The 15,651-nt window shown below is 33.7% G+C and overlaps 1 protein-coding gene and 1 non-coding gene across 2 annotated transcripts; one reads left to right on the top strand and one right to left on the bottom strand.

The window, feature by feature from the left end:
- The first annotated feature begins 1,163 nt into the window (after positions 1 to 1,163).
- Positions 1,164 to 9,559, top strand: LOC115994575 (serine/threonine-protein kinase STY13-like). The gene is made up of 6 exons (XM_031118778.1): positions 1,164 to 2,593; positions 6,291 to 6,412; positions 6,700 to 6,908; positions 7,059 to 7,233; positions 7,780 to 7,914; positions 8,913 to 9,559. The coding sequence occupies exons 1-6, from the start codon at positions 2,260 to 2,262 to the stop codon at positions 9,117 to 9,119; spliced, it is 1,182 nt and encodes a 393-aa protein (XP_030974638.1). The 5' UTR covers positions 1,164 to 2,259; the 3' UTR covers positions 9,120 to 9,559.
- A 2,764-nt stretch (positions 9,560 to 12,323) lies between these two features.
- Positions 12,324 to 12,463, bottom strand: LOC115951048. The gene has a single exon (XR_004083186.1). It is a non-coding gene; the product is annotated as a small nucleolar RNA Z247 (small nucleolar RNA).
- Between the last annotated feature and the right edge of the window lie 3,188 nt (positions 12,464 to 15,651).

The following is a 15,651-nucleotide window of genomic DNA, read 5'->3' on the forward strand; positions in this document are numbered from 1 at the left end:
AATAGAAGTATAGAACCGAACTCTGGATTAAGATCATGTGTAATATCCTTTTTTTTTTTGGAGAAACAAGCACACACACACAAGAGGGTACTACATTTACAAATTTCCAATTCTTGGATATCCCCTTGTGCTACCAAATCTAGCAACATGCATGATATGAAGATTTTCCACTTCTTGGATATCCCTTAGTTTTTCCAGATCTAGCTACATACATAATAGAAGTATAGAACCGAACTCTGGATTGAGATCATGTGTAATATCTTTTTTTTTTTTGGGAGAAACAAACACACACACACAAGGGAAAGAGAAATGGGTTCTAACACAAAAGCACACCACAACTCCACTTAAAAGCCACGGTAACTTTTAAGGTAAGGTGTGCCAAGTTATACTACATACAACACACTCTTTTAAACAACGTGGGACAATTACCTATTTTATTTATTTATTTATTTTTAGAAACAAACACACACACACACACAAGGGAGAGAGAAATGAGTTCTAACACAAAAGTACACTACAATTACACTCAAAAGCCATGATAACTTTTAAGGAAGGACATGTGTAATATCCTAAGTATTGCACCTGATGCAATTGCTATGAGTGGCTGAGATTTAAATCTTACCTATTGAATAAAATAAAAAAAGAGAAAAAGTAAAAAACTAAGATTAATAAATAATTATTGTGAGATGGAAGGGGTTAATTGCATCAAATCTCAATTCCTAAACATTTACACATACGACAAATAGATATGAAAAATTCCAGTACTTTTGGATATTAAAAAATACTCCGTAATAAGTTTACAAAATAATAATTATATATTATATTATTAATGATGTAATTAATATAATACCACTTTTATATAGATTTTTCAGATATTTTTTAATACACCAAATATAAAATAATATGGTACCTTATTAAATTCTATTATTATTATCCACCAATTATCACATATGCGTTTTTATCCAGAAATAAAATAAAAAGAAAATCACATATATATGTAGTTGTAAGTTGTGTTCCTGGCAAAAAGAAAAAGACCCGTACGAGGAACAAACATATACACATACATGTTTTGTACGCTCCTTTAGTACCTTTGTCCTTCATTTTGAATTTAATTTGAAACAGTCTCTCTCGCTCTCCCTCTCTCTCTCTATCTTTATCTGTCTTTCTGTCTTGTCTTTCTTTCTCTCTCTGCCCTCAAATATCAGAAGCCCCGCGCTTCTCTCTCTCTCTCTCTCTCTATATATATATATAAAACACGCTTTCCTTGGTTTTCTGGCCTTGGGTTTTTGCGTTGGACTTTTACCTTCTTTCAATTCTCTCCAAGACCCACCACGCAAAAACCCTAGTTTGGTCCCTCTCGCCGCGTACCCATGTCGTGTTTTTTCGTTTACCAAACGAGCCCTCTTCGACAATTCGCTTTCTTGGAATAGTTGAGCCCCTGCCTGATGACCACGATGATGATAATGGACTCATGGGACCCTGATGACTTTCTTATTTGCTTTCAAATTCAATGCCTTTGGGTTTGATTTTTCGTATTCCCTGCCGACCCTTTTGTTCCCTTCCTTTCGCTTTCCATCTTTCAAAGTCAACTTTTTTTTTGGTGGGTTTTGTAGTTTGTACTTGAAAGTTCATTTTTTTATTTAAAAATCTGGGTCTTCGGTCTTGGCTGTGGAATGGTGGGAAATGGGTCGTTTTCTTTAGCTTTCTAGCATAATGGTTTACTTTTATTTTATTTGTTTTTGTTTTTGTTAGTTATGCATATAGATATATAAATATTTTTAATGGAGAAAAAATGAAAGATGGTTGGTGATGAGGAAATTTGGGGTTTTGAACTAGTAAGGTCAGTTGTTTTTTAATTTAAATACTAATTAAGAGCGTTTCTCTTTCTCTTTCTTTGATTTTCTTATTGGTGGGCTTTTTACAAATATTGATTTTTAGGTTGTCAGGTCAATATTGGAGGGAATTGGAATAGGAATTGGGTTGTTGAGGTTGGGTTTTGATTGGATAATTTTTTTCTTTGGTTGGTGTTCTTTCATCTGAGAAAAGCTTTGTTGCATAAAGTTTATTGTTGATTGGAGGAGGGTTTGTAAATTTTAGAGCATTATAGTTTTTCATGATGATGATGAAGATTTAATAGGTATTTTGATTTTTTAAGATAACAAATAGATAAATTTGTGTCTGGGTTTTGCTATTTCTTTGTTTTTCTTTGGAATTTGAGGCTTCTGATTGGGTAGTTGAGGTTTTCAATTTGGGTTCTTTATGATGGATTTGAGAGCAAGTGAGGATATTGGAGGTATTAAGACACTAAAGAAGATGGATAATGAAGAGGCAGGCATGAATTCAAAAGTGAAGGGTACAGGAGGTGTTAGTAGCAAAGAAATGATATTCAGAGCAGATAAAATTGATTTGAAAAGCTTGGATTTGCAGCTGGAGAGGCACCTGAGCAAGGTCTGGTCTTCGACAAACGCTAATTCCCAAAGGCCCAAAGAAGAGTGGGAGATTGATTTATCTAAAATGGATATCAGATATGTTATAGCTCATGGGACCTATGGTACTGTATACAGGGGTACTTATGATAACCAAGATGTTGCAGGTGATCTTTCTATTGTCTTTTCTTCTCATTTGTATTTTTTCTTTTTCTTGGTGCAGAAAAGATTAGGATGTCTGGAATTTATAGCTTTTTTGGATTTTTATAATGTTCCCCGCCTTTGCCTTCCATACTTATGATCAATCAGAGACGTGATTTTTGGAGCTTGAACATCCTGGTATAATTGCCTGTTAAAGGCAAACATAGGTGCTGTACCTTAGTTTTCTCACAACCATGTGGTTGCATTGGTCAATAATCACACGATTGAATTTAATTTTATTTGGGAAAAATGACACTGTTTGCATTGCATTGATCAATGTGGCTATGCGTTTGAATTTATTTAGGGAATCTAAGGTACATCACCTAAGGAATTGTAGCTAAATTTTGCCCACCTATTAATATATTTTGTATTTTCCTGTCATCATGTTCTAGCTTTACATGCATATGTATGGGAAAAAATATGTGGACTTGTAGAAAGATCTTCTATGTAACACTGGTATCAGTTTGATATGACTAGCCCTTAGGATGAGCTTTCGGAGTTGTTTTAGCCTCCTCTGGTGGTAAATTGAGATTTATCAAAGAAACGTGAGAACAAAATTTAAAACATGTGTACCAATTTATTTTGATTTTCTTTTGAAATGGAGAGTGCTTTAATTGATAGACATCATCTTATTGTCTGGGGTTTTTAGTTTAAATTTGAATTTAAGCTGGAGTGAGTTCTAGCTTCTAACTAATACTAATCATGTGCTTTTGGGTTTTGTGGTTGAGATTGATATAAATGATTTAAGGCTGTGTTATTTTCTTTTTATGTGATTGGAAGTTGATGAGAACCTGAGTGGGTTTAATTCGCTATTGAATTAGTTTATGCAGACTTGTAAATATCCAAACCATTTCTCTAGAAACCGACATCTTGTCACTTATGGTTATTACAATGGACACCAAGCTGCAGTTTAATAATCTTGTTACTCTTGTAGCTTGTAAAAAGTTCTGTTCTTGCCTATTTTGAACCAGTTTTGCTCTGCTTTTTGTTAAATTGATTTTCTCAGTAATTTTCATTGATTATTTAAATATTCTACTCTGAATTTTTTTTTCTTGTTATACTTTATAGTGTGTGTGCCATGGGGAAGTAATTTTCTGGTAATTTTTTTGTCTTGCGTTTACGAAAAAGATTTGGTAATTTTATGGGGAAGTGACTTTTTGTTTGTTATGTAGAGAAGTATTTTTTTTTGGCATTGTATGTTTGTTAATTGTGCTCCACATGATTTTACTCATGGCACTTTCCATCTTGATGCAAATGTAGAATAACTTGTGTACCATAGGTATTTTGTTATCTACTAAGCATTTTGCAACCATAGAAATGACGCTCCCCATCATTTGCAGTTGTGAGCAAATTTGAGTCTCCAATGATATTAAATTTTTGTTAGAATTCCTATAACACTAGCATAGATATCTTACTTCTTGAAAATTTAGGTGGTAGGTAGTAATTGTGAATAAATTGGTTTGATTTTAAAATGATTAAGGGTAAATTTTGATCTTGGGTTTTTACTTTGTTGGGGCAAGGAAGGGGGTGTTGTGAGTTGTTGAAAGAAGACTTGTTAGTTATCATATTGTGTTTGTGACATTTATGAACCGCTAAGTTATATCATTGTGGTATTTATGCATTAAGTTGTACTTATCAAAAAAAAAAAAATTTATGCATTAAGTTGTGTTTAATTTAGGATACAATATTGATTAAAAATTTGGGGAAATTACAAAAAAAAAAGAAGGAATTTTATCCTTGTTTTAGATTAAGTTTTGGGTTCTTAATTTTTTCAATTAAAGTCCTAATCTTTTTAAACAATTACAAAATGAGGTCTCCCGTCATCTCTATAAAGATGGCACTAATGGAGGGAAAAAAAACTTCAAAATTTTTCTGTGTCTCACCTTTTACCAAATAAGTAACAAACTAGATTTTTAAAAATAAGCTGACTTTATCTTTTTGTCTCACCTTTAGCAGATAAGCTACCTGAAAATTATAGGATGCCACTCGCCCTCTCTCTCTCCTTTGAATGACCCATCTCTATTTCTCTCTTTGATGCTCCCATGAAATACAGAAATAGTGATGGTTTGGCTACTGTCGTGGCCTAAGGGAAATGATTGGGTGAGTGAGTTTGTGTACAGGCTCGGTGATGGCTTTAGGATGGATAGTGGCTACAAAAATGTTCTTTTCTATTGCTTTTTCTTAGGCAACACTGCAAGTCAGTGACAATCTTGATTCCTCAACACTTGTGTGATAGCAATGAATGGGTCTTGGCTTTTGGTGGGATCATGAGTGACCTAAGAAGCTTGGTCACTTCAAAAGCTCTGGTCATTCCGTATAGGACATGGACACGCCAAGGACTCCACTACATGTGTCCTCACTGTGTGGGTGGAAAAAATATATACTATTTTGAAAAATTCATATGATTTTTGATGTTAATATTTTGATAGTTGTTATTTATTTTGAAAACTTTAAAATAAACATAAAATATGCATAAAATAAATGAAATATACCTAAGGATATATGTTACCTATTTAAAGGTCATACCCAATGCACAAATCTCTTACTTTTGCAGGGTTTGGGAGAGGTCATGGTAGGCAGCATTAACCTCTCCTAAACCTCCCAAAAGTGGGAGCTTTGTGCACTAGGTAGGATCTTTTATAGTGGTAATACAACAATTAAAAAAGTAATATATGTATGTGTGTGTGTATATATATAGTTGTATTACTACCATTTTGTGTCCTAATTTTTCAAGAATTGTTGTGTTGTCATGTCTCGTGTACTGTGTTGTGTTGGTGTCTATTTTTGTGTCCATGCCTCTTTAGGTCACGATGGTAGGTTTGGGTGGTGGTGTAGGTGTGGTTTCTTGGATAGCCAGTGAAATGGTTTCAAGTGAGGGTTGATTGGTCTTCTGCAGTCACCTGGGTTTCTTGGTTTTTATTTTGGGAATTTTGGGTTGTCAATGTGAGTGGTGGATTTCGCTTATGGGGATTTGGGGGTTGTATGGGTCTTGGCAGTTTTGGCCGTGGACTAGTGGGATGGGGTGGTGTCTGGTGGTTGTTTTGATTATGAGTGACAAAAAGGTCATTTTGGGTATGGGCATATGATTGGGTGATGGGATATATAGTTTTGGCTGCCATGGAATTGTTATGGAGGTTGTTTGATTGTGGGTTTTGAGTGGTGCGAAGTGGGTTTGCCGAGTTTTTAAAAATGTATGGATAGAGGCAGTTGAGCCTTGGTTGAGTTGGGTTTTAAATGGAAGGATGAGCAGACTTTTCAAGGAGGCAGCAGGGCTTTGACTTCCCGTGGGGTTAGGGTGCTATGAAAGAAAGTTTGGGTGATGAGAAGGCTGCGGGTGGTGGTTTCTGGTGTGATATGGGTGATTTGAGAGGGAGTGTTGTGTTTGGCTTTGAAGATTTTGGGTGTTGATTAAATGACATCAGTGTCAAATGGATGGAGGGCTATCACTGACATATCTTGTAAATCATAAAGATCTAAACTGGAAAAATTAAAAATCTATGACTTAATCTGAAAGGAGGTCAAACTATTATTATTATTTTTTTTTTGGGGTGGGGGAGGCGGGATTGGTTCCATTTCTTTCTGCTAGCTTAGAGTAGTAGCTCTTTAACACTAGATTTATTTTGATGTCAATTTCTCACCACATTCTCATGCTTGATATTATAGTGAAGCTGTTGGACTGGGGGGAGGATGGTATTAATACAGGTGCTCAAAATGCTGCTCTGCGGGCATCGTTTAAGCAAGAGGTTGCTGTTTGGCACAAGCTTGACCATCCTAATGTTACAAAAGTAAAACTCATATCTTCAATGTCTTATGTTCAATTTATTGACATCTACGTGATTAATTAAATTAGCGTTAATTGTGGCTGCTCCAGACTTCACTACTTCCATTTTGTATTACTTGTGAAAGTTTACATTGTTGTCTTTATGGTGTTTTCCTTACCTACTTTATAAGATATAATACAAAATTGTATTACACATTAGTTTTTCAATGTGGTAGGACCTAAATTTTTAGTTCATTGTGTGTCATAATCTTTTCAGTTATAATAGTTTTATTTTATAATTTTTTATTACAGTTTGTTGGAGCTTCAATGGGAACTTCAAATCTTAAGATTCCTTCTAAAAACCCTTCAATTGATGGTCACAATTCCCTTCCTTCTAGGGCATGTTGTGTTGTTGTGGAGTATCTCCCTGGTGGGACACTAAAACAGTTCTTGATAAGAAATAGGCGCAAGAAACTTGCTTTTAAGGTTGTGGTCCAACTTGCTTTGGATCTCTCTAGAGGGTGAGCTCCAATTTTTCTGACATTCTTATTATCAAAAAATATTTCTGACATTCTTATATAAGAGTTCATATATATATATATATTGGTTTTCAGTCGGCAAGAAATGTGAATAAAATTGACAAACTGATGATGAATCTTTCTGATTTGCAGTCTTAGCTATCTACATTCAAAGAAGATTGTACATCGTGATGTCAAAACAGAAAATATGTTAATTGATGCTAACAGAACTCTAAAAATTGCTGATTTTGGCGTTGCCCGGGTTGAAGCTCAGAATCCAGGGGACATGACTGGAGAAACTGGTACCCTTGGATACATGGCACCAGAGGTATCATGCCAAAACCTTATATGTTATCTTTAAATGTTTTTGTGGGGGCAGAAATAGTCAACAGCTGAAACTTTTATATGTTATGATGAACATCAACATGTGAGAAAATAGAAATGTCATTCTACTAAAATGATTTTTATGAGCCAAGGAGACTATAAAATTTTAGGAGTACTTTGAATGACCTGTTTTCAATTTTGATTTGGATGATGTTTTCCAACTTTTATTGTTGTTAAAGATATTCCTCTATTATGGGGTAGAATTTATTTGGTTGGACCCTCAGAATTTGTGTCCCCATGTGAACTATCATAAAGATAAGTGAATAAAAACTTGAATCAAACTTGAAAAGAAGTAGAAAAATAAATTATTTGCATTCTTACGTTATTGGGCTCCAGTTGAATTACAAATTCTTTTTGTTTGTTTGTTTGTTCTCTCTCTCTCTCTCTCGCGTGCGCACGCACACACACAACCCTCTAATAAATAATTGATGAGATAACATGTTTAAGTTCTCATGGTATACTATATAAAACTAACAAGAACTTTATGTAGGTTCTTGATGGTAAACCTTACAATCGAAGATGTGATGTCTACAGCTTTGGCATATGCTTATGGGAAATCTATTGCTGTGATATGCCTTACCCAGATCTTAGCTTCGCTGATGTGTCATCTGCAGTAGTTCGACAGGTCAGTTCATCTAATGAATAAATTATCTCTATAGAAATTTTTTCCTGGTATCTGCTATCAGTTTTGTATCAATATTTAAATTGTGAAAGCTTTGCCATTGCATTGAGTTAGTGGGTTTCAGACAACACCTGGGAATGGTACCGTTTTGCTTGTTTCTAATAGCATTAGAACTGATATCAATGAGCTCTAGTTCAAATGACACCTCTTTCCCTTGTAAGAGAAAGGTGGAGGGTGAGCTCATGGATTCAAGATCCACTAGGTGCGCGTGTAACTTACTAATCAGGGAAAAAAGAAGCAGCATTAGAACTGCCAGTTGATGGAGGAGCACTTATACATTTTTAGGATATCATCTTTGGAATTTAAGAATAAAATGATGAACATGTTCCTGTAACTAATCCATTTTAAAGCATGTAGTAGTGCCTTTGAATGCTACTGATGTTAATAGGAGTTATATGATTTACGTGTGATTTTTAACTAGCTTCAGCATATTATATCACTGGTGCAAGTTCTTTTTGCTTTCAACTTTGAAGAAAGCTTGTTAGCCAAAAAAAGAAAAAAAGAAAAGAAAAACGATATGAAAGCTCATTATAGTTGCTAGTTCTGGCCATTTGAAACATTGATCTTATGGTTTTATTTTTTGTTTCTGTTTTTAATCCTATTATTTAAAACTTATAGGAGAGTCTATCTACTCAGCCCATGCTAACTAGAGGAATCACAAGACTGAATGTGTGTTTTATATTTATTGATTTATGCATGTTTTTAGAAGTTCCTTTAACTTTAATCATAGAAGTGATTCATTAACTTTTCATTAACTATAAATTGTCAGCTTGCATATGATGCTAGTTACATTGAGTCTGTGATTACTTTCTTTGTTTATTTCTCAAATAATTCTTACAGAAAATAAAAGTTTTAAATGGCAAAATGAATTCTGTTATACAGTAAATGTTTGACATCTAAATCTTCTGAGGGAGTTTCACACTCTGTGGTTTTATTGACAGAACTTGCGACCAGAAATCCCCAGATGTTGTCCGAGTGGTTTAGCAAGTATAATGCGAAAATGCTGGGATGCAAATGCAGATAAACGTCCGGAAATGGATGAGGTGGTGAGAATGTTAGAAGCAATTGATACAAGCAAAGGAGGAGGGATGATACCGGATGACCAGGCTTCAGGCTGTTTTTGTTTTGCTACGGCTCGTGGTCCCTGATCATTTTATCTTCCATTTGCAAGCATTGTTGAATTGATGGTGCGAGGAAAACAATAAGAAATTGATGGAGCTGTTCATTGGATTTATTGCTCTGGCAGTTTTGTCTTAGGTCTGCAAAATTGTTTTTAGTGCATCAATAGAGAAAGGTTTATTGAAATTTAAATTAAATTATTTTCCAACTTGAATGTGTTTGTGCTATGGGTTTTCTCTTGGTGATTGAAGAGTCATGCTATAGCATGTAATGGTTGTCACTCAATACTTATAAGAGGGGATGATTCATGGTCTGGAGGTCGAGGTAGAGATTGGGGCACATGTTGGAACTTGGAAGTAATCAAGAGCTTAGGCAATCCCTGCCTAGGAAATTTAGGTTGTCTATTGTATAGACAGAAAGGAGCAATATTATATGTAATATAATAAAAGTTGGGTTTTTAGTTTTTACATTTGCTTATGTTATACAGTACATTATACATATTAGAAACGTAGTTTTGTTTTGGAGTCTCACATTCTCTGATGCCTCAATCAAATAAAATCAAGTATGAAAATTTCACTTTTTTCTTATCTTGAGCCTCACATTGCAGTACTAGGAACAAATTCAATTTTCTATAAATCAAAATTTAGTGGTGCCTCTTAGTGTTTCCAATAATTCCTCTCTCCTAGGTGTCCATATAATTGATAGAAAATACATGTAGTTAATAAAGACGTCCATGTTTAATAAAAAATACATGCAATACAAAAAAACCTTGGGCAAAGACACTATTTATTTATTTTTAATTTATACTCACCTAAAAAAATCTCATTCAACCACTGTATTCCAAATAAAATTAAGTGGGAAAATTTCACTTTTTTCTTATTTTGAACATCACATTGTAGTACTAGAAACAAAATCAATTTTCTATAAATAAAAATTAAATCAAAATCTAATGGTGCTTCTTGGTGTTTTCAATAAAGACATCCATGTTCAATTCCTTTCTCTTGGGTGTCCATATAATTGATAAAAAATACATGTAGTTTAATAAAGACATCCATGTTTAATAGAAAATACATGTAATACGAAAACCTTGGATGGGGACATCATTTATTTATTTTTAGTTTATACTCACCCAAAAAAATCTCATTCCACTAGTACTGTATTCATAAAAAGGTAGAAAAGCAAATGTATTCATAAAGATAAAATGTTATGTCATTAACTAAATGTTTAAATTCCAAATTTTTGTGATATAAAATTATACATAAAAAATAAGTTTATTGATCGAAAAGAAAATAATATTTGATTTAAACAAAATTTGATATGCATATTAAGAACATAAAAAAATAATATATGAGATAAAAAATTTGGACTTGTAAATTATGACAAAATGTTTGATTATAGGAACCGTATCTCTTAAGATTGGAAAATTCTCTCATTGATCTTTTAAAAAAAAAAATTCTATTTTTTTTAATTCAAAAGCACTCTCATATGTTACTTTTATTTTTCAAATTAAAACATAATAAACATTTAACATACATTCTTTTATATATATATATATATATATATATCTAAAAAAACTATCATTCTCTCACCCCATTGGCAATGCTAGCCAGGAGGGAACTCTTCGAGCTCCAGAAGCGTAAGGAGCTCGTGCATTCCGTTACTCTTCATGAAATCGATGTCATCAACACCAGCTACTATCGCTCTCTCTATTTCATGTTGCTTGCTTCTATCTGCTGCTGCTGTTGTTGTTGTTTTTTTGGCTGCATGCATTCATACTAGATAGAAAAGGTTTGAGCTTCTTTTATGTTACCTACTCTTTTGATTGCAGACTCTCTGTTCTAAGTTCTTAGCCAATAGCCACAGTATTTCATCTTTTTATGTTCGGTTTTTCATTAGGTGAAAATTATCTTCAACTAGGATTCTTTGAGAATATGATATTCTCAAAGAATCCATTACGATTGACACCATATTCTGAATATGGTGTCAATCATAATGGATATCTCCTTGGAGTTTGTCAACGTAAACATTTGTCATGGTTTCTAACATGAGTTTTGCAAAACGTGAGGCAAAAGAGAGATGGTGATTTAATTAAAAAAACATAGACCAGTTGGAGGCTACTGTGTGTTTGCAATGATCACTGATCTTTCTAAATTCTAATGTCATCATCTCAATTTTGTACCTAGGTTTTGGTTGGTATGAATACTGGGAATATTAGGACTTGCACCAGTAAATATGTCTTCCTAGTCATGACATGGGTTTTAGCAACTTAAGTCTTTTCAGAAAATAGAATAAGTGAATACAAAAGATTGCCATTAATGCTTATCCTCTGGTGGGTCTTTTCCTTCATCTTTGATTCAATTTCTCTCCATTTACACTATAACCCATTTAAATCCATAGATTTTCCAAATCCTTTGCAGAGCCTAAGATGGTTGCTTTTGCTTCTTTCCTTTGGCAACATTGCTTTGTTTCAGACTTTCAGCGCTTTACCTATAGTTGTACTTGCAAAGAATATCAATTCCCTACACAAATTACAGATATAGTTAGTGACATATGAAGAATTTTCCCATGCGTGTGTAGAGAAATCCTGACAAGTTTTCCTGGCTCATTGGTCACCATGAGCACAATCAGCATTCTCTGTTCTTCATTGCACACATCTAACAACTTCTGCACAAGGTAATTGCCAAATGGATACATCATAAGTTCAACAACGTGACCAATAATTTCGTCAAATATGATTTCCACATCTTGACGTGTTCCCTCATCAAACACCTTCCGTAAGAAGCGACAACCATATTGATCCTTCGCCATGAAGTATATACAAACACCCTGGACCTCAGCCAAAGAACTAAAAGTTGGTGGCAAGGGCAAAGGATAATCACTACTCCAACCATTTTCACAAATTCTTCCAATACTAGTGAATGTGTGAATTCTTCTTATGGCTCCTTGAGTGTTTGATTTCTTGTTGATGGCATAATTCTGTTAAAAACAAATAATTGAAATTGTTTCCAAGCCTTACCATTCACGGTTCAAGGCATTTTCATATATAGCAGAGTTTGTTACAGATTCAAAATTTAAATACATTTCGGCCTTGACTCATCTATACACAATCAGATATGCTTCTCCATATAATTCGGCCTTGAAATCATCTCATTTCTTCTAGCCGGTCTGGGATCTGAATGTGATTCCTTTGTTACATCTGTGACCACGAGAGTTGATCCTCTCTCCATTGATGAATTATATGGGCATCTGTTAGCTCATATAATTCATCAATGGAGAGAGGATCAACTCTCGTGGTCACAGATGTAACAAAGGAATCACATTCAGATCCCAGACCAGCTAGAAGAAATGAGATGATTTCAAAATCATTCAAGGCATGAGCAGTAGCAGCAAGTGTATCAACCAATGTTGTAAACTGGTGAAAATAATCAGCAATTGAGGAATTGCTTTTCTTCAAAGTGGCGAGCTGATAGTGGATTTGCATTGTTCGAGCCCTTGACTGAGAGGTAAACATTCTCTCTAAGGCTTGCCACACATCCCTTGATGTGTTGAATTTGACCACATGAGCCAGAATACGCTCAGAGAGGGAGGATATTATGGCACTTCATCTGGTCAATAATTGAAATTGTTTCCAAGCCTTACCATTCACGGTTCAAGGCATTTTCACATATAGCAGAGTTTGTTACAGATTCAAAATTTAAATACAATTCAGCCTTGACTCATCTATACACAATCAGATATGCTTCTCCATATAATTCGGCCTTGACTCATCTATACAAATCAGATATGCTTCTTCCTTATCACTTAGATACAAAATTAAATACAATTCTATCTTATCCTAATCCTATCTCAACACAATCCAAGATTTGTATTTTGAATACTACAGCTGTGATACATCAGTAACACAGCTGCATATGACTTAGCTGCTATCCTTGACAACTAGAGCTGTATCCTTAACAAATTCAAACTGTATCCCTTGTATGATGTAATCATCCTCACAAGTAAATGCCTCAATACCACTTGCACCTTTCTTTCATGGATATAAATAATAGATTGAGGAACCATGCTGTTTGGAATTGCTCTAGTCATTCAGAAACATTGGATGCATCCTCCACAAGCTTCCTCAACAGTCAACACCTGTGCAGATATCAATCACATCAATTGTTTAATCCTATATATAATGTAGTAGTAGTCAAATGATTAAATTTACTGTGACTTTAAAATATCAAAACATGTCATGGTATCAAACAAGCAATCCTATATTCCCATCTCCAATTAGTCTAGTAATGTTAGAAGACATACTCATTTTTCTGTCCATTGTTTGGCTAAGTGGGCTTTTTGTTGTAACAAGTTTTGGGCTCCTTTAAACTCTCAGAGCTCCCTGATAGTGTTATTGTAGAAGAAGCTTGAGTCGTTTAAGAGTCTTTTTTTTCTAATAAAAATTTTCATTTAGGAAAAAAAAAAAAAAAAGGTTCCATTGGAATCCTTTTACTGCTAAAGAAAAACCACTCCACCACTATGAAATAGAAATTTGACTTTTGATCTCACATTCCCTGCTAGCTGGGGTTGGGGTTTGCAAAAACAATTTGGAAATTTCAGCTTTGCTTTGAGGAAGGGAAAAATGAGGGTTTTGTTTTGTTAGGTTAAGTTGTGATTTTATTGGTTTTTTTTTTTTTTTAATTAAAAATATTACTTAAATATTTCTTCTTCTTCTAATTGATATTTTGGTATTAACATCAAGAAGAAATTTTCGTGTTAGAGAGAGAGAGAGAGAGAGAGAGAGAGAGAGAGAGAGAGAGAGAGAGGTATTTGTAACACATAAAATAATACAACTTTTGCCAAAATTATCCTACATGGTAGATTGTGATTGGCTACCTGTCACTTTCACATGGACTTATTACTTTTTCTCCACTACTCACAATTTATCACGTGGTTGTGAATAGCTGTGGCACAATTTATCACATAGACTTATTACTTTTTCTCCACTACTCACAATTTATCACGTGGTTGTGAATAGCTGTGGCACAAATTGTGGTGTTTTATATAGTCTTAGAATTTTTGTTAGTTTAGAAACAAGCATGCATGTGATTTTAGAAACCCAATTTAGTTTAGTTTAAAAAAAAAAAAAAAAAAATTAAGACAACGTGACATCCCACATGACATCGAAATTAATATTTTAATATCACCATCAACCACATCAAATGTTTCATCAACTACTTATTATTTAAATACTTAACCATAGAGACTATTCAAAAAAAAAAAAAAAAAGGTTAAAAACTAACTTTACTCAGTGACACATTTAAGACGTTAGAAACCATTCTGAAAAATGATACTAAAGTAATAAGTAGTGGATGAAAATATTTGATGTGGTTAATGGTGATATTAAATAATTGATGAGACAACATGTTTAGGTTCTCATGGTACACTACATAAAACTAACAAGAACTTCATGTGGGTTCTTGATGGTAAACCTTATGACAGAAGATGTGATATTTACAGCGTTGAAATTTAAATTAAATTTTATTCCAGCTTGAATGTATTTGTGCTATGGGTTTTCTCTTGGTGATTGAGTGATGCCATAGCCTATGTGTAATGGTTCACTCAATACATATAAGAGGGGATGATTCATGGTCTGGAGGGCCACGTAGAGATTGGGGCACAAGTAATCAAGAGCTTTGGCAATCCCAGCCTAGGACAGCTAGGTTGTCTATTGTATAGACAGAAAGCCACAATATTATATGTAATACATGTGCTTATTATGTTATGTCTCAATAGAGTTTCTCATTATTTAGCAAAAAGAAAAAAAGGGTATGTAGTTTAGCTTAAAATTTATTAATAAGTTTCAAGAAGTATAAAATACTATTCAAATTATAACAACATTATCATTAAAAATTTTACTATTTATTTTTTAATCATTTACTGTAATTTTTATTATGATAAAACTTGGTCTTATAAGATGTGTTCCTTTTGTGTAATTTGAGGTAGCTTTTTCTTTTAGTTTTTTTATCCATTTTAGTATTGGTTTCAATGATATTAGTAGATATATTCTCGTTTAAATTTATATACAACTTTTAATTAATCTATGCATTCCATAAATTTTATGCCGAGTTTTTTTTTTTTTTTTTTTTTAAATAATGTGATAGTTCAGAAGGGGGGTTTGAATAATTATAAAGCACTAATTGAACTATAAAGCTCTGTTGTTATTCCAGAATTTAGTTACAGGTAGAGTATTATATGTATATTTGTAAGGATTTCTTAAAGAAATCCCAACCCAGCTCCATACAGGTTTGCACACCACAAAGAGGTCATCTTTTTAAGGGCCATTTTGTTTTGGGTCCAGTGGACCAGACTTATTATTAGTCCTTTGGACTTACTTAAGAGAAAGTATACGTAGTAGCAGCATGGAGATGCATTTGTGTGCGAGGCTTTTTTTAGATCTCATTTTAGACTACCCTCTCATTAATAAGTTGTTCCAAAAAGCCTTAACAAGTTGATTTCTAGTAGGATCACATTGGTATGGGACTCGGGGTGAGATCTCACATATCTGCCATTTTCGTCAATGTG

The sequence above is a fragment of the Quercus lobata genome, chromosome 6, assembly GCF_001633185.2.
Source record: "Quercus lobata isolate SW786 chromosome 6, ValleyOak3.0 Primary Assembly, whole genome shotgun sequence".
NCBI classification, from domain to species: Eukaryota; Viridiplantae; Streptophyta; class Magnoliopsida; order Fagales; family Fagaceae; genus Quercus; species Quercus lobata.